Source organism: Rhinoderma darwinii, chromosome 12 (assembly GCF_050947455.1).
Source record: "Rhinoderma darwinii isolate aRhiDar2 chromosome 12, aRhiDar2.hap1, whole genome shotgun sequence".
In the NCBI taxonomy this organism is placed as follows: domain Eukaryota; kingdom Metazoa; phylum Chordata; class Amphibia; order Anura; family Rhinodermatidae; genus Rhinoderma; species Rhinoderma darwinii.
This window is the reverse complement of record NC_134698.1, coordinates 81,561,815-81,581,414: the sequence shown is the minus strand read 5'-3', so window position 1 is coordinate 81,581,414 and position 19,600 is coordinate 81,561,815. Positions and strand designations below refer to the sequence as shown.

Genomic DNA, 19,600 nt, shown 5'->3' with positions numbered 1-19,600 from the left:
GTAGTTATATTCTTGTATATAGGGGGCAGTATTATAGTAGTTATATTCTTGTATATAGGGGCAGTATTATGGTAGTTATATTCTTGTATATAGGGGGCAGTATTATAGTAGTTATATTCTTGTATATAGGGGGCAGTATTATGGTAGTTATATTCTTGTACATAGGGGGCAGTATTATAGTAGTTATATTCTTGTATATAGGGGTAGTATTATAGTAGTTATATTCTTGTATATAGGGCAGTATTATAGTAGTTATATTCTTGTATATAGGAGGCAGTATTATAGTAGTTATATTGTTGTATATAGGGGGCAGTATTATAGTAGTTATATTCTTGTATATAGGAGGCAGTATTATAGTAGTTATATTCTTGTATATAGGGGGCAGTATTATAGTAGTTATATTCTTGTATATAGGAGCAGTATTATAGTAGTTATATTCTTCTATATAGGGGGCAGTATTATAGTAGTTATATTCTTGTATATAGGAGCAGTATTATAGTAGTTATATTCTTGTATATAGGTGCAGTATTATAGTAGTTATATTCTTGTATATAGGGGGCAGTATTATAGTAGTTATATTCTTGTATATTGGGGCAGTATTATAGTCGTTATATTCTTGTATATAGGAGCAGTATTATAGTAGTTATATTCTTCTATATAGGGGGCAGTATTATAGTAGTTATATTCTTGTATATAGGAGCAGTATTATAGTAGTTATATTCTTGTATATAGGTGCAGTATTATAGTAGTTATATTCTTGTATATAGGGGGCAGTATTATAGTAGTTATATTCTTGTACATAGGGGCAGTATTATAGTAGATATATTCTTGTATATACGGGGCAGTATTATAGTAGTTATATTCTTGTATATAGGGGGTCAGTATTATAGTAGTTATATTCTTGTATATAGGAGCAGTATTATAGTAATTATATTCTTGTATATAGGAGCAGTATTATAGTAGTTATATTCTTGTATATAGGGGGCAGTATTATAGTAGTTATATTCTTGTATATAGGAGCAGTATTATAGTAGTTATATTCTTGTATATGGGTGCAGTATTGTAGTAGTTATATTCTTGTATATAGGGGGCAGTATTATAGTAGTTATATTCTTGTATATAGGGGGCAGTATTATAGTAGTTATATTCTTGTATATAGGGAGCAGTATTATAGTAGTTATAGTCTTGTATATAGGGGGCAGTATTATAGTAGTTATATTCTTGTATATAGGGGCAGTATTATAGTAGTTATATTCCTGTATATAGAGGTCAGTATTATAGTAGTTATATTCTTGTATATAGGGGACAGTATTATAGTAGTTATATTCTTGTATATAGGAGCAGTATTATAGTAGTTATATTCTTATATATAGGGGCAGTATTATAGTAGTTATATTCTTGTATATAGGGGCAGTATTATAGTAGTTATATTACTGTATATAGAGGTCAGTATTATAGTAGTTATATTCTTGTATATAGGGGACAGTATTATAGTAGTTATATTCTTGTGTATAGGGGCAGTATTATAGTAGTTATATTCTTGTATATAGGAGCAGTATTATAGTAGTTATATTCTTATATATAGGGGCAGTATTATAGTAGTTATATTCTTGTATATAGGAGCAGTATTATAGTAGTTATATTCTTGTATATAGGGGGCAGTATTATAGTAGTTATATTCTTGTATATAGGGGAAGTATTATAGTAGTTATATTCTTGTATATAGGGGGCAGTATTATAGTAGTTATATTCTTGTATATAGGGGGCAGTATTATAGTAGTTATATTCTTGTGTATAGGGGCAGTATTATAGTAGTTATATTCTTGTATATAGGAGCAGTATTATAGTAGTTATATTCTTATATATAGGGGCAGTATTATAGTAGTTATATTCTTGTATATAGGGGCAGTATTATAGTAGTTATATTCTTATATATAGGGGCAGTATTATGGTAGTTATATTCTTGTATATAGGGGCAGTATTATAGTAGTTATATTCTTATATATAGGGGGCAGTATTATAGTAGTTATATTCTTGTATATAGGGGCAGTATTATAGTAGTTATATTCTTGTATATAGGAGCAGTATTATAGTAGTTATATTCTTGTATATAGGAGCAGTATTATAGTAGTTATATTCTTGTATATAGGAGCAGTATTATAGTAGATATATTCTTGTATATAGGAGCAGTATTATAGTAGTTATATTCTTGTATATAGGAGCAGTATTATAGTAGTTATATTCTTGTATATAGGGGCAGTATTATAGTAGTTATATTCTTGTATATAGGGACAGTATTATAGTAGTTATATTCTTGTATATAGGGGCAGTATTATAGTAGTTATATTCTTGTATATAGGAGCAGTATTATAGTAGTTATATTCTTGTATATAGGGACAGTATTATAGTAGTTATATTCTTGTATATAGGGGCAGTATTATAGTAGTTATATTCTTGTATATAGGGGGCAGTGTTATAGTTGTTATATTCTTGTATATAGGAGACAGTATTATAGTAGTTATATTCTTGTATATAGGAGCAGTATTATAGTAGTTATATTCTTGTATATAGGTGCAGTATTATAGTAGTTATATTCTTATATATAGGGGCAGTATTATAGTAGTTATATTCTTGTATATAGGAGCAGTATTATAGTAGTTATATTCTTGTATATAGGGGGCAGTATTATAGTAGTTATATTCTTGTATATAGGGGAAGTATTATAGTAGTTATATTCTTGTATATAGGGGGCAGTATTATAGTAGATATATTCTTGTATATAGGAGCAGTATTATAGTAGTTATATTCTTGTATATAGGAGCAGTATTATAGTAGTTATATTCTTGTATATAGGGGCAGTATTATAGTAGTTATATTCTTGTATATAGGGACAGTATTATAGTAGTTATATTCTTGTATATAGGGGCAGTATTATAGTAGTTATATTCTTGTATATAGGAGCAGTATTATAGTAGTTATATTCTTGTATATAGGGACAGTATTATAGTAGTTATATTCTTGTATATAGGGGCAGTATTATAGTAGTTATATTCTTGTATATAGGGGGCAGTGTTATAGTTGTTATATTCTTGTATATAGGAGACAGTATTATAGTAGTTATATTCTTGTATATAGGAGCAGTATTATAGTAGTTATATTCTTGTATATAGGTGGCAGTATTATAGTAGTTATATTCTTGTATATAGGGGGCAGTATTATAGTAGTTATATTCTTGTATATAGGGGCAGTATTATGGTAGTTATATTCTTGTATATAGGGGGCAGTATTATAGTAGTTATATTCTTGTATATAGGGGGCAGTATTATGGTAGTTATATTCTTGTACATAGGGGGCAGTATTATAGTAGTTATATTCTTGTATATAGGGGTAGTATTATAGTAGTTATATTCTTGTATATAGGGCAGTATTATAGTAGTTATATTCTTGTATATAGGAGGCAGTATTATAGTAGTTATATTGTTGTATATAGGGGGCAGTATTATAGTAGTTATATTCTTGTATATAGGAGGCAGTATTATAGTAGTTATATTCTTGTATATAGGGGGCAGTATTATAGTAGTTATATTCTTGTATATAGGAGCAGTATTATAGTAGTTATATTCTTCTATATAGGGGGCAGTATTATAGTAGTTATATTCTTGTATATAGGAGCAGTATTATAGTAGTTATATTCTTGTATATAGGTGCAGTATTATAGTAGTTATATTCTTGTATATAGGGGGCAGTATTATAGTAGTTATATTCTTGTATATTGGGGCAGTATTATAGTCGTTATATTCTTGTATATAGGGGGCAGTATTATAGTAGTTATATTCTTGTATATAGGAGCAGTATTATAGTAGTTATATTCTTCTATATAGGGGGCAGTATTATAGTAGTTATATTCTTGTATATAGGAGCAGTATTATAGTAGTTATATTCTTGTATATAGGTGCAGTATTATAGTAGTTATATTCTTGTATATAGGGGGCAGTATTATAGTAGTTATATTCTTGTACATAGGGGCAGTATTATAGTAGATATATTCTTGTATATACGGGGCAGTATTATAGTAGTTATATTCTTGTATATACGGGGCAGTATTATAGTAGTTATATTCTTGTATATAGGGGGCAGTATTATAGTAGTTATATTCTTGTATATTGGGGCAGTATTATAGTAGTTATATTCTTGTATATAGGAGCAGTATTATAGTAATTATATTCTTGTATATAGGAGCAGTATTATAGTAGTTATATTCTTGTATATAGGGGGCAGTATTATAGTAGTTATATTCTTGTATATAGGAGCAGTATTATAGTAGTTATATTCTTGTATATGGGTGCAGTATTGTAGTAGTTATATTCTTGTATATAGGGGGCAGTATTATAGTAGTTATATTCTTGTATATAGGCGCAGTATTATAGTAGTTATATTCTTGTATATAGGGGCAGTATTATAGTAGTTATATTCTTGTATATAGAGAGCAGTATTATAGTAGTTATATTCTTGTATATAGGGGGCAGTATTATAGTAGTTATATTTTTGTACATGGGGGGCAGTATTATGGTAGTTATATTTTTGTACATGGGGGGCAGTATTATGGTTTAGGTGATGAAAGTCCCAACTATCCACTTTCCTAAAGCAGAAATGTGCTTAGTGAATTATTCACATTCCCTCCCCCGCTCTCGGCAGCTAATGCAATAAGAATTTTTATCTGAGGAGTTGCTGAAAGAGAATATAAAACTAGTGCTCCCCTCTGAGTCTTTATGGGAGGGACGTTTAGAATTTAGTAGGAGCAGAGGGTGATATTTGTACCTCTGATAGTCACGCATGGCAGCGATGACTCCGTCAGACAGGGGCTGAACGTCCTTGGAGAATTTGAAGAGATTTCTCAGCTGCACCTTCACCCGCTCTGCTTTGGCTTCTTCTGCTGCTAATGCAGACTTAGTGGCCTAAAAACAGTAGTAAAATAAAAGGATCGGATTATCCTATAGTTTGTATAAAACCTGCTAAAAGTAAACCCCACCCAAAACTAAAAAATAGTAATGATTCTTTTTATTTCCCCCTTTTCTTCATTTTGTAGTAATAACATTATGGGTGGAGTAGTCCTTTATTATGCCTGTACTGTTGCAAGTAAGAACCTCGGAGAGATGATATTAACTGTTTAATGATGCTAGCAAAAGGGGAGTGGCTGTGACAATATTTCAAAGGAGCTAAAAGCTCCTGTCAAGCAGCATTTTATGGGGGGGGGGGGTACTTTTTCTAATATTTGATCTCCTGAATTCCAACTTACACCCACTGAATCCTGATTGGGACAGAACAGCCCTTACACAATCATTTGCAATAATGCTCAGAGCAGCACAGAGCATTTCAGACCCTTTTTTATGTAAAAGTGTACATGGGTGAGTCCCTCTCAGTCACAGGATTGGGTTATGTATGGTCTCTAAGGAAAATCTACACTTGGATCTCACATTCAGCGTTTTCCATAGGGCTATTAGGTCATCTTCGCTCCTGACCCGCTCCCCGGACTCCAGACTCTCCTCCAGCCTCTGAGTAGCTTTACGAAATTCATTGATGTTGGTTTCAAGCTGCTGGGCGAGCAGGAGGAAAGTGTTGTCGGAGTTGAGCGTCTTCATCAGACTCTGCTCCTCTTCATCGTTCATCTGTTTTAACTCCTTCAGGGTTCTGCACAGTTCCTCCAGTTCCTTGCAGATCTTCTCAGCTCCCAGGGGAGACGTGTTCTTAATCACAAGCGCCGACTTCTCCTCCAGGACTTCTAACTGTTTATTACCGCTCTCCACGTCCTTACAGATACCCTGCAAGAAGAGAGAAGACCCTGAATGAAAGAATTACCCCCCTACCCCAACAATATGGCAGCCAAGACCTTCACAATGGGGGTTGTCACTCTCCCAGGACTATGAATGGCAAATCTACCTTGAAATGCAGTGATACAAGAGTGGGGGGCTGTATCACCACACACCTGGGCAGATTAGCTATTCTGGGTTTGGGAAAGCTGAGTGACAACCCATGTGGTAGCTAGGATGTCAAGGACCCAATGACAACGGTTTAATTATGTTTTTTTCCATCACTACCCCACTTTCCTAGTTACATCCATTTCTGGAAAAGCTGTGAAAACTAATATGGACCCTATTGCGCTCTTCCACAGAAACCTGTGACCCCCGGCCTGTGGTCATTATATTCTCAGGGATTGTTTATTCTGTAATATACACAATTAAGGATAAAGTAAATGTAGAAATATGTTGGAGGCACAGAGTTCCTCAGGGGTGGAGTCAAGTTAAACCCCACCCCTGCCTACTGCAAGACATGCAGAGACTTGTATAATTTAGGGCTCATTATTACAGCTGTATTTAGGATTAGTCCCGTCCCCCCCAGTATATTTGGATCCCACCAGAGGGATGGATAAAATATATAATTAGAACGTAGAGAGAATTTACAGCACTGTAAATGTGCCCTAACTGGAATACTGCATTGTCTGGTAAAAGGCTGGAGGGTCCTGAAAATCCATTACCCCCCACATCCCCTCCTCCTTCCTGATGGGTATGCCCCGTACAGAAAGGGTAAATAACACCTGAAGAGGTTATAATTTTTTCCTATTTCCTTGGAGGGGTCACTTATCTTTCTAGATTATTAATCTTGTCTATGTACATGGTCAGGACACTTATACAGAACGTTCTTCTCAGATCACTGTCACTTTAAAGAAGAAAGAGGAATATGACAAGTGAACTGTCGAAATGCAGGAACCTTACTAAAAGTCCAAGATGACAGGTAGCAGAGGTATAATACACAGCAATCTACTGTGAAGGAGTCGGGATGTGAATTTATACAACTCAAAGTGTCAGCAATAACACAACTCAGATAGTTTGATGGATAGATAAAGCGAACATCTATCTAAATCATATCCATCCATCCAACAGTCCATCCATTCATCCAACTACCCATCCATCCGACTATCCATCCATCCCACTATCCACCCGTCCAACTATCCACCCGTCCAACTATCCATCCGTCCAACTATCCACCTGTCCAACTATCCACCTGTCCAACTATCCATCCGTCCCACTATCCATCCGTCCCACTATCCATCCGTCCCACTATCCATCCGTCCCACTATCCACCCGTCCAACTATCCACCCGTCCAACTATCCACCCGTCCAACTATCCACCCGTCCAACTATCCACCCGTCCAACTATCCATCGTCCAACTATCCACCCGTCCCACTATCCACCCGTCCAACTATCCACCCGTCCAACTATCCACCCGTCCAACTATCCACCCGTCCAACTATCCACCCGTCCAACTATCCACCCGTCCAACTATCCACCCGTCCAACTATCCACCCGTCCAACTATCCACCCGTCCAACTATCCACCCGTCCAACTATCCACCCGTCCAACTATCCACCCGTCCAACTATCCATCCGTCCAACTATCCACATGTCCAACTATCCATCCAACTATCCATCCATCCAACTATCCATCCAACTATCCATCCAACCGTCCGTCCATCCATCCATCTATCCATCCATCCATCCATCCAACTATCCATCCGCTCGCACATCCCTCTCCCCTACAAGGACACGATCCTAGAGACCACCCTGATCTATGACAATGTTGGGAGTTGTCTTTATGGCGCAGCTACTTACATCTACTTCTAGTAATTTTCTGATGCCTCTGACTACAAATTAGACTCGTCAGCTTTGAGGCCACACATTCCTACTTTATTTATACAGTACATTTTATTAGCGCTGTAGCAGATGAGTCGTCGGGTGGGCAGTGCATGGGCCCGGGTGCAGGGTGCCAGGTGGAGTGCCACACTGCATTGGCCAGGGTATGAAGATACAAGTATTGGGCAGCAAACAGAACATTTGCACCGGGTGAAGGAAAAACTGTCTACAGCTGTGATTTCGTACCTGCAGCAGGTCGTGCCGGTTTTCTGCAGATTTGGACGCTGCTCTAACATAATCCTTCAGTTTTTCGATGACACTATTCAGCCAGGATTTGAAGCCATGGACGTCCTGCTCATAAGCCTCATGATCCATCCAAATCTTCTCAAGATGTTCCACCCTCTCCTAAAATCAGGAAGAAAAAAAAGAAGTGGCTGTGAAATCGTTACAATTTAATCATTCAATCTGATTGGTTGTGATCTGTTTGGTCACAGGTATTTCTTGGAGGGCTAGTCTGTGACTGGTTGAGGATGTCAGCACGGTGCAGTCGTAGTAGACCTAGAAAGGGTTAACCTCACCTGAGCCTTCACCGCGTAGCCTGCGGTTTGGTAAAGCACCGTGGGACAATGCGCACAAGCTTCTCATACATGCACTAAACGAAATCCAAACAGACGTGAGACTGTGCAAACAGCCCGACAGGAGATTGAACTGAAGCCAAACCCCAGCAGCCGGCTGGCACCGATGCCAAGGAGAGATGTAAACACGTCCTCAGGTGAAGAGGGAGAACAGCAGACGTTGGCTCAGGTATCGTCAGGTGCTCATATTGAGACGTCACCTAATCTTCTGTATCACAACCATAAATCTAAATCTGACAGTTTTCTAGATCATCTCTGCCACATACTCCGGGATCGGGCAGAGATCTCATTCATTTTTATGAGGTTTAAAAGGATTGCGGAAATTCTCAGTTTGAGATCAGCTTAACACCAAGTCCCATCATACCCATGTGTCAATGTGTGCTAAATGTATTGCAGTGATCCACAGATCACCACCTAATGGTCACCATATAATCACCCATTAGTCATCACATCTCTACCCATGAGTCACCATATAATCACCCATTAGTCATCACATCTCCACCCATCAGTCACCATATAATCACCCATTAGTCATTAGATATACAGCCATAGGTCTCTATATAATCACCCATTAGTCATCACATCTCTACCCATCAGTCACCATATAATCACCCATTAGTCATTAGATATACAGCCATAGGTCTCTATATAATTACCCATTAGTCATCACATCTCTACCCATCAGTCACCATATAATCACCCATTAGTCATTAGATATACAGCCATAGGTCTCTATATAATTACCCATTAGTCATCACATCTCTACCCATCAGTCACCATATAATCACCCATTAGTCATCACATCTCTACCCATCAGTCACCATATAATCACCCATTAGTCATCACATCTCTACCCATCAGTCACCATATAATCACCCATTAGTCATTACATCTCTACCCATCAGTCACCATATAATCACCCATTAGTCATTAGATATACAGCCATAGGTCTCTATATAATTACCCATTAGTCATCACATCTCTACCCATCAGTCACCATATAATCACCCATTAGTCATCAGATATCCAGCCATAGGTCTCTATATAATCACCCATTAGTCATCAGTCCACCACTAATAGGTCACCATATAATCACCCATTAGTCATCAGATCTCCACCCATAGGTCACCATATAATCACCCATTATTCATTAAATATCCAGCCTTTGGTCCCCATATAATCACCCATTAGTCATCAGATCTCTACCCATCAGTCACCATATAATCACCCATTAGTCATTACATCTCCACCCATAGGTCACCATATAATCACCCATTAGTCATTACATCTCCACCCATCAGTCACCATATTATCACCCATTAGTCATTAGATATCCAGCCATAGGTCTCTATATACATCAACCATAAGTTACCAGATCATCATTATGATCTATAGGACCCCATAGGTTAGTATTTAATTATCCATAAATCACTGGATCATAATCTACTATGGATCACAAAGCTTACCAGATCACCACCTACACGTCACCAGATCATCACATCATCATTTGTGACTACTTTCCATGTTGTATTATTTTACAGCACAACTACACAGGGCAATCATTCCTGGATTTATAGACGAGCCCATTAACAAATACATTGTATTTGTTCAAATGTTGAGTTACATCTTGTGTTATGCTCTAGTCACAGCCAGAGCTGAATTCACATTTCAGTTAATTGGTCCTGAAAACCTTTGGTTTAGCTCGACCCCTCTGTCAGACATGTGACATAAGAGCGTGGCTCTAACTTTAGAGGTGTTATCTGAGCTCCCACAATGCACTGCTCTCTAACAAGAAACCAAGCAGAATTTTAAATGCAGCTCTGGATATGACTGGAAAAGAAAAAACATTCTACATATATACATTTTACTCAAGATTGTCTGCAAATTTTAATGATGAACGTTCCTTTAAAGGTAGAAAGATCACAGACCTGGGCCTTCTTCTTTATCTGGATGTACTCCGCCATCATCCGGCTCTGGACCGTCTCATCTACACTGGGGTCCCCAATCCGGTTATACAGGGAAGCGGCTTCCTCCAACAATCTGTCCACCAACCGCGACTGATTCAGGACGTCCTTCAAGAGGACCTGGGCATGATCACATTGCCAGCGTTTCTCCTTCAGGCCAAGCTGCAGCTCCACGTCCGGCTCCAGGGTCAGGGTGATGTTGTGAACCCAAAGTGTAAACTCGTCTCGCGCCAACAGGTACTCGTTCCAATGCAGCCAGACCCATTCGATGCGGCTGAAGAAAAACAAAGTATTATACATGATGAAACCTTGAATACAATGCAACAAGTCATGCACCTGTGTGGGCAGGACAGGATTTCAGCCTCTGAATGCAAACAGGAAGGTTGTCGTTTTCTGACAGCAAGAAGAGATCTTGAAAGTGGTGGTGAATTGAAAGCACAGGATATTAGAAAGTTGGAGAACTTTCAGAAAATCTCTTTAAGAGTCTTTTAGCTTGCCCTCCAGAGCTGCACTTCCAACGGTAAGATTGGACAGGAAGTTGCAACCATCGTCAGCCATATTGGATGTTATAGAGAACTGTCTTTAGTCACCGGGTCACAATTTTTTTTTTACAAGCACTTCCTGATCTCTCCTCTCCTTCTCTTATACGGATCAAGATTGCATAATCTTTTACACATATAGTTGCATTCTTCTGCCTTCTAACCCTACTTGTAGTAATGCATAATAAGAACAGCCACATGACAGCCCACATAGACTCCTACGCTTAAGATTTTCATCCATTGGAAACACAGTGATAATGCTACAGGCAGATATTGTGATTAGATCTCCTGTTTTTACTTTGCTGAGATTCTGCAAAATTTGGATCCCTGATCCAGGTCATCACCACGATCACGGTCCTAACAATGGATAGAAGCGCAAAGACAAATCTCTTACCTGTGACAGTGAATCATGTATGTAGTGGTTTCCTCAAATAAGCCTTTGATTTTCGCCAGTTTGAGGTGAATCTCATGCTTTTCCTCCTCGCTGCTCTCACTCAGCAGAACCTCGGCTTTTATCAGGACTTTCTCAACAAGGAGCTTCCCGTCACCTTCCAGGGAGCCGATTTTCTGCAGAGAAAACAACCAATATAATGTAATATAATATAAAATAATGTAATATAATATAAAATGTAATATAATATAACAGTGTAATGTAATATAATATAAAATAATGTAATATAATGTAACAGTGTAACGTAATATAATATAATGTAATATAACAGTGTAATGTAATATAATATAATGTAATATAATATAAAATGTAATATAATATAACAGTGTAATGTAATATAATATAAAATAATGTAATATAATATAACAGTGTAATGTAATATAATATAATGTAATATAATGTAACAGTGTAACGTAATATAATGTAATATAATATAACAGTGTAATGTATTAGAATATAAAATGTAATATAATGTAATATAACAGTGTAATTGAATGTAATATAAAATAACAGTGCAACGTAATGTAATATAATGTAACAATATAAAGTATTAGAATATAAAATGTAATATAACAGTGTAACAATGTGATGTATTACAATATAAAATAATGTAATAACGCAATAGAACAGTGTAATAAATTGTAACATAACATAATATAATGTAATATAATAGATTTTATAATCAAGCGAAGATTCATTACAACCTGCCTTATGCCACGGTCATTGATATTGAAGGGGGATTCTTAGTGGTTGGCTGTTGCCTTGCAGCACTGGTGTCCTAGGTTTTCTTGTGACATTTGGTGGAGGAAGAACTCCAGGTGAGGTCGGAGACTTGATGTCTAAGCCACTACACCCTGGTAATCTTCAGTGTCCGCTACTTGGATGCTTTTCAGCTCTGCTGCATTAGGACACATTAGTGGCTCCAGCTTAGCTGCTGCACTGTCTATTGGAGTCTGGGGGGGGGGGGGGGGGTCTGAAACACAACTGAGGTTGCTGCTCTATCCCGCCACCATGCTTTACACTGCTTCTGTGCTTTATTAGGGTAACAGTATGATTAGTGACTCCAGCTTAGCTGCATCGTCTATTGGAGTTTTAGGTAGTATGTGACATTCCCCTTCTGTCTCATCAGAGGCACAAGCTGCTTTTGTCCCTCCACTGTGCTTTACACGGCAGTTCTGCTTCTTTTGATTGGCTGCTGTGTGTAAAACATATGCTCAGCAGAAAGTCAGTACACGTAGATATCATTTCTATTACAGGAGGGGCGGAATGATTATAAACTACAAGCAACTAGACCACCAGTGAGAAAAAGAAGATTGTGTAATTTACAAAAGGAGAGGAGCCTTGCCAATACAGGAGGGGAGCCTCGACGAGAGGAGACTCGACCAGAGAGGAGAGGAGCCCCGCCAAGAGACGAGAGGAGCCCCAAGAGACGAGAGGAGCCCCAAGAGGAGCCCCAAGAGACGAGAGGAGCCCCGCCAAGAGACGAGAGGAGCCTCGACCAGAGAGGAGGGCAGCCTCGCCAAGACACGAGAGGCGCCTCGCCAAGAGACGAGAGGAGCCTCGCCAAGAGACGAGAGGAGCCCCAAGAGACGAGAGGAGCCTCGCCGAGAGGAGCCTCGCCAAGAGAGGAGGCTCAACAAGAGAGGAGAGGAGCCTCGACAAGAGAGGAGGAGCCTCGACAAGAGAGGAGGAGCGTCAACAAGAGAGGAGGAGCCTCAACGAGAGGAGGATCGGGCTCGAGATCTGATTTTATTACAACATTTGCAACCAATAATTCAGCCAGGAATAAATAACGTGACAGACAATGGTGGATCGATCTCTGTCGGGGAAGCCTGATGACTCTCAGCCGCCATGTATCACTGGTGATCTGATATCGGGTGTGAGGTCTGCCCTTGCTTCCTGTATGTCTACACCCTGGGGTCAATAATGACACCTCCACGCACTGGTATTACCACTAAAAACCAGCACCCACAAATCACAGGGGAGAACATGCCAGGAGTAAATGAAGCTGCGCCCCCTGAGATCAGGGTTTTATTTAACAAGGTTATGGGATGTCCATGATATTCAGCGACCGGTCAGGCGGAGGGAGATCACGGTCCAGCCTGCGGCCTCACAGTGCACAGACGCCGCTCTGCTCCTGCGCTGAACGTGCCCGGCAGCTTTTGACATGGAATGTGAGGAATCTACAAGAACCTGACAGATCAATGAAGGAGTCTACAAGCAACTTGTGAGAGCAGGAGTCAGTCATGTAGGAGCTTCACCTCCATTTCTCCACAAGACTCATTCATCCTGTCGAGTCATTCACACTTCTATTCTGCTCTAAGTCATACTTGGGATGACAAGCAATATGGACGCCATTACAGCTCCCATGGGGCGTACTACAGAGCCCTAACTCATAAATGGTTAATCTGCCATGTTATGCATTGATATGAGAGGGGGGATTATTTACTGCATACCATAGCAAGATTAGCCATTCAGGAGACTGGGAAAGTCACGATTTATTAAGCAAATGGAACCTTCTTGCAACTTTGTTGTGGCTACACAATTGCGTGCTGTATCTGTGGTTTTGCAAACGTTTTCTTCTTTGCTGCTGGATCGGATACAATGTATGATGGTCACATGCAACGCTATCATTTCCCATGGTGGCGACGATGGTTTTATGTTACAGCACGCTGCACCCTCCTGCAACAATTTATATATGTGACCAATAGATGTGATGTATGTGAAGATCTCTGCACCGTGTTGGAAACCTCCATTTAACATGGACTCTCTCACCTGTGTCTCTCGGAGCCTGGACTCCAGCGCTGAGCGGGGGCCCTGGGTATTGTCATTCTCTTTCAGCCGCTCCTGGATCTCCTTCATCCAAACTTCTGCTTTTTCCAGGGACGTCTCAAACTCGTCATGTGGCATCTGAGTCATCGCATGAGAGAAGCTGCAAGACACGGACACCAGGCGTGAAGTGCAAACATACAATACAATTGTGCACCAATTTGGGATTATAAAGGTTGGTAAGTCACACCCCAATTCACCTGGGAACACCCCCAAAGCTGACAGAAATAACCCTAAGGCTGAGTTCACACGTTGCGAATTTGACGCAGATTTTGTGGTGGTTTTGTCACAGATCTCACCCTTTTGCATTCCAAAGTGTAAAATCTGCACTGAAAATCTGCGATGTGTGAACTCAGCCTAAGGCGTTGTTCACACAGAGCTTTTTGGCGCTCGAAACAGCTCCCATTGATTTCATTGGGAGGCAGAGGCGTTTTTTTCCCGCTCACGGGAAAAAAAAGCGTCACACTCTTTCTTCCCGCGGTTCCATCTCTGACCTCCCAGTAAAATATATGAAAGGTAGAGAAAGCGTTTTTCGTTGCGTTTGTTTGCCCGCGGCCGAAAAACGTTACCAAAACCGTGTGCATTCGTGGGCGTGCGAAATTCCGGAAGTGATTCTATGCACCGCCAGAGGATTACCCAGGATTTCCTGTTGTTTTTTTTTTGCGGATCCGTAAATGCGGATCCAGTACGGACCGTATTTACGGACACCATTCCGTATATACGCGGATGATTTACAGATGACTATAAATGACTACGGATCCGTATTTACAGTGCATACGTATTTACGGATGGATGAAATCTATGAGGTGTGCATGGGGCCTAAAAAAAAAACATCCATTAAAATACACAAACATGTGCCGGACCAAGTCTTAACCCCTGGTTGGGCTACAGGACAAATCACTCATGGAAAATATATAAGAAAATGTCCTTAATGGGTAAAGCTTTAAATTTAAACAATCTGTACACTTTATTAACCATAAAGATGCTCTAATGCATCTAAAAGACTAACAGGGATTGTTTGTAACCATGGAAACACATGGGTCTGCATATGAGCTGTAGACACAAAACGGTAAAACATTTTTAAAACAAGACTATTTACAAAATTGGTTAATTTTGTATTTCAGATGCATTGGAGCAATAATACAAATGGTTGCAAAAGTATAAACACCCTCTAGAAGGAAGGTAGGTTTTTACACTAGACTCCCCTTTAGGAGTAGACAGATTGATTTGCTCTTTGCAGATGGTCAAAGTTGCCTGGCACAGGAGATGTTAAACATTTCTTCTTGAAGATTTGCTTCCCTCCGTGAAAAAATTCACGTAAAAGTCGAAGGAAGCCGCCAATTTGGTAATTCATTTTTGTAGAGATTTTCTTTGCTCCTTTTGGATTTTTCGAGTCTGAGCCAAGAAATTCCCTAGGAATTAATGTTCTGTTTCCGCTCCTTGCCGGACTATTCTATTAACCTCTGAGAATATGAAGGTCATACCCGGTGCCAGTCTAGGGCGCCAATGGCTGTTCCTGGCACCTAAAGTGTTGTTGAACCTATAAATCCTGGCAGATGCCGCACTCACAGGGGCCTCGGACAGCGGTGGCCGCCCTGCAGCTCGCAACATTCCTGCTCAGTTCTTGTGTCTTGTGATTTTCTCTATTATTTGTCAGTTAAGAATCTCAGTTTTTCCATCTTGTGGTTAAGTCAGGAATTTCTTGGAGGTTTGGATGAAATGTTGTAAAAGAAATGTTGAAGATATTAAAATATTTTTTGTTTTGGTCATTGACTTACATTCAGGGCAGAAGAATTGGAGCCACAAAGCATTTTAGGGCATGTAAACTTCTGCAACTGGTTTTGATATTGCTACAATGTGTCTAAAATAAAAATAAAGGAAGTTCATGAATCGTTTTGTGTACACAGCATCTTTGCTATGGAGGCTAAGGGAAAATATTTAACCTCTTCCATGCTGTACCAAGGGAAAACCAATCGGTCTAAAAGAGTGGCACCGCCCTTCCCTTAAAGGGAACGTACTCTTTTGCAATCAATGTATTATTGCTCCAATGCATTTAAAAGAAAAATAAGTTAAGCAACTTTGCAAATAGTTTGATTAGATATCTTCTATTGTTTTAGGTCTACTGGTCTTATGCAGTGCTATGTGTCTCCACGGTTACAGACTACACACATACCCTGTGTAGTCTGATGCTGCAGTCATACATTACTCTTCTATCTGCAAGTTAGCAAAAAGAGGAGGCAGAGTAGTAAGACATGACCACAGGATCAGACTATACAGGGTCTATTTGTAGTCGGTAACTATGGAGACATAAATCTACATCGGAGCCCTAAGCCCCCCCAGTCACAGTGCACGTGGGTCGATTCGGTGCAAGTGATTTCTGTTGAATGTCAGATTACCGCACTTTTTTATGAGGTGGAGATGCGTTCCGGTGGAGCAGCGAGCTCACAGCTTATGTGCTCAACATTCAGATTTCCCCCTTCCCCATAGAGCAACACCTACGGGGTGACGGAACGTGATACTTGATTGAGTGATGAGTATATTGCTGAAATCTGCAATAATGTTCTGTAAAAGAGAACTGGTTCAGCTGCATAAGTAACTTTCTTATGCAGCAACCTCCTCACTACACCACCTCCACCCAGTGAGGTCTCCTCTCAGACAAGGCTGCACTTCAGGATTTGAACCAGGGTCCACACAGAAGACACTGCTTAAAGGTAATGTGTCGCTAGAAAATGTTTTTTTTTGTTAGTTTTTTTAGTTAAAGAACCTCTGTCACCACATTATAAGTGCCCTGTCTCCTATATAAGGAGATTGGCGCTGTAATGTAGGTGACAGTAATGCTTTTTATTTTAAAAAAACGATATTTTTTCACAACGTTAGGAGCGATTTTGGTTTATGCTAATGAGCTTTCTTAATGCCCAAGTGGGCGTACTTTTACTTTCGACCAAGTGGGCGTTGTACAGAGGAGTGCATGACGCTGACCAATCAGCATCATGCACTCCTCTCCATTCATTTACACAGCACTAGAGATATAGTTATATCACTATGTGCAGCCTCATACACAAGCCCTAACATTACTACAGTGTCCTGATAATGAATACACATGAAATCCAGCCTGGACGTCATGTGTACTCAGAATCCTGACACTTCTGACTCTTTTTTTGTGAGATTCCGGCAAGTGAAACCAAATCTCGCGAGATCACGGAGCTAAACGACATTTGGTTTCACTTGCCGGAATCTCACAAAAAAAGAGTCAGAAGTGTCAGGATTCTGAGTACACATGACGTCCAGGCTGGATTTCATGTGTATTCATTATCAGGACACTAGTAATGTTAGGGCTTGTGTATGAGGCTGCACATAGTGATATAACTATATCTCTAGTGCTGTGTAAATGAATGGAGAGGAGTGCATGATGCTGATTGGTCAGCGTCATGCACTCCTCTGTACAACGCCCACTTGGTCGAAAGTAAAAGTACGCCCACTTGGGCATTAAGAAAGCTCATTAGCATAAACCAAAATCGCTCCTAACGTTGTGAAAAAAATCGTTTTTTTAAATAAAAAGCATTACTGTCACCGACATTACAGCGCCCATCTCCTTATATAGGACACAGGGCACTTATAATGTGGTGACAGAGACTCTTTAAACAGTTAGTGTATACATGATTAGACATTGTTATAATTTTTTTACATTTTTTCACAAGTCAGGAAATATTATAAATTAGATTCTAATTTATAACATTTCCCCGTGCTGGTCACTAGATGGAGCAATTCCCAAAATTGCAGCATTGGCATGTGGTAAAGCAACCGCATTGCTTTATGCTGCAAATTTGGTGTAATCACACACGCTCTAGTGTCCTCACAGAATCCCCCTCCCTTATCCTGGCTAGTGCCAGGAGAAAGGAGGGGATTGAAAGTTCAAGCCTCCTACACTGTGTGTCGCCATTTTTTGAGCGAATACACAGTGTAGTAGACTTACATACAGTAGTAATCACACACTAACAAAAAAAAAAGCCCCAATAGAGAAGAAAAAGCTTGAAAAAAAAGTAAAACACAAACACACAAATAAATAATTTTTTTTAAATAAAACACTAAAAGCAAATTGATCTAAAAAATTTTTTTTTCACGACACCCTTCCTTTAAGCACCGGACCACCAGCTCAGGCCAATCTCTGAGCTTTCTTATTGTCCCCATAAGACAAAATGTAAACGTCACTTCCTGCAGGAGTAAGAACATGTCATCAGTGGAAGAATTTATTACCAACAGTTGAAAGTGGAGGTAGCGCACTGGTAAAGATCTCTGCTAATAAATTAGTGGTGTTAGGGCCATGTGAGTTCTATCCCCAGGATCTCCAGCCTTAAAGTCAGTTGACCCTCAAGTCACTGCGCTGTCGAGCTGCAATGTCATCCAAGTTTTTTCTTGTTAAAGGTCCGATCACCCGTTTTTAAAAGAGGTGAAAACTGTATCCTTGTAAGGCTGCCATGCAGCTAGCTCACAGCTTGCGTGATCTGAGTTGAGTCCAGGAATCACTTCTGTACCAATGTGGGTTCTAACCCCCATGTTTTCTCCTGGTGAACTTGGGCAGCTCCCCCTTTCCCAAAAGTATCACCTATTGAGCGATGGATTATGATTTCTGTTTGAGTGATGAGTATGAGTATATTGCTGAAATTTGCAATAATTATATACACACACACCTACCTCTCTTAGAGACAGCTGTATAAGTAACTTTGTTATGCAGCAACAATGGCACTGCACTGCCTCCACACCACTATAAACACCACCCAGCAGAGTTCCCTTTTAGACAAGGTCACACATTAGGATTTGAACACAGAAGACACTCACTGTTTAGACACCACTTAATCACCACACCACATGGATTGTGCTCAGTTTGGTCTCTTAGCCCTCTTATTGTCTCCATAAGACCAAATGTAGACATCACTTCCAGCAGGAATAAGAACATGTCATCTTTGGAAGAATTTGCAGCCAGCTCTCAACAGCAGAGATAGTACACTGGTAAAGTTCTCTGCTGATGAATTAGATGAGTCAGGAACATGCAGGTTCTATCCCCAGGATCTCCTCCTAGAAAACCCAGTGCAGGTTCACAAGGCGTTCATTTAAAGGAGAAATGCATTGCCCTGTTGAGCGCCAGCCGCTTGCCAAAATTGTTGGGAAAACGTTGTCACCTTTAAGCACAAGCAGCTCACTCGTGTAAGTAAGGAGACCGTCATCTACCCCACAAGTCGCATGCAGCAAACCCAGGTACATGGGCTAACACTGTAGTGTTTCTGAACTCAGCACTCTAGCCCCCAGACCCCCCCAGTCACAGCGCTCTCATGAGACGATGTGACTTCTGTTGAAAGTCAGATTACCGCAGTTTTTTTTAAAGAGGTGAACAATGTGATGTGGTGGAGCCGTCGTCCTGCAGCTTATGTGGTCAGACACAACAGTAAATGCCACCAGCACCTTATTAGTAAAACGCTTTATCGCCGGCAGCTGAGAA

At 39.7% G+C, this 19,600-nt stretch overlaps 1 protein-coding gene across 3 annotated transcripts in view; it reads right to left on the bottom strand.

Annotated features, from left to right (window-relative positions):
• SYNE3 (spectrin repeat containing nuclear envelope family member 3) overlaps nt 1–19,600 on the bottom strand; it is an 80,059-nt gene that overhangs the window by 43,105 nt on the left and 17,354 nt on the right. For all 3 annotated transcript variants that reach the window (XM_075844293.1, XM_075844294.1, XM_075844295.1), the window contains exons 2-7: nt 14,053–14,209; nt 11,221–11,393; nt 10,252–10,561; nt 7,935–8,093; nt 5,475–5,819; nt 4,819–4,955 (exon numbers count right to left, since the gene is read on the bottom strand). In XM_075844293.1, the coding sequence (XP_075700408.1) occupies nt 4,819–4,955; nt 5,475–5,819; nt 7,935–8,093; nt 10,252–10,561; nt 11,221–11,393; nt 14,053–14,196 (1,268 nt within the window). In that variant the 5' untranslated portion in view covers nt 14,197–14,209. The remainder of the gene's footprint in view (nt 1–4,818; nt 4,956–5,474; nt 5,820–7,934; nt 8,094–10,251; nt 10,562–11,220; nt 11,394–14,052; nt 14,210–19,600) is intronic.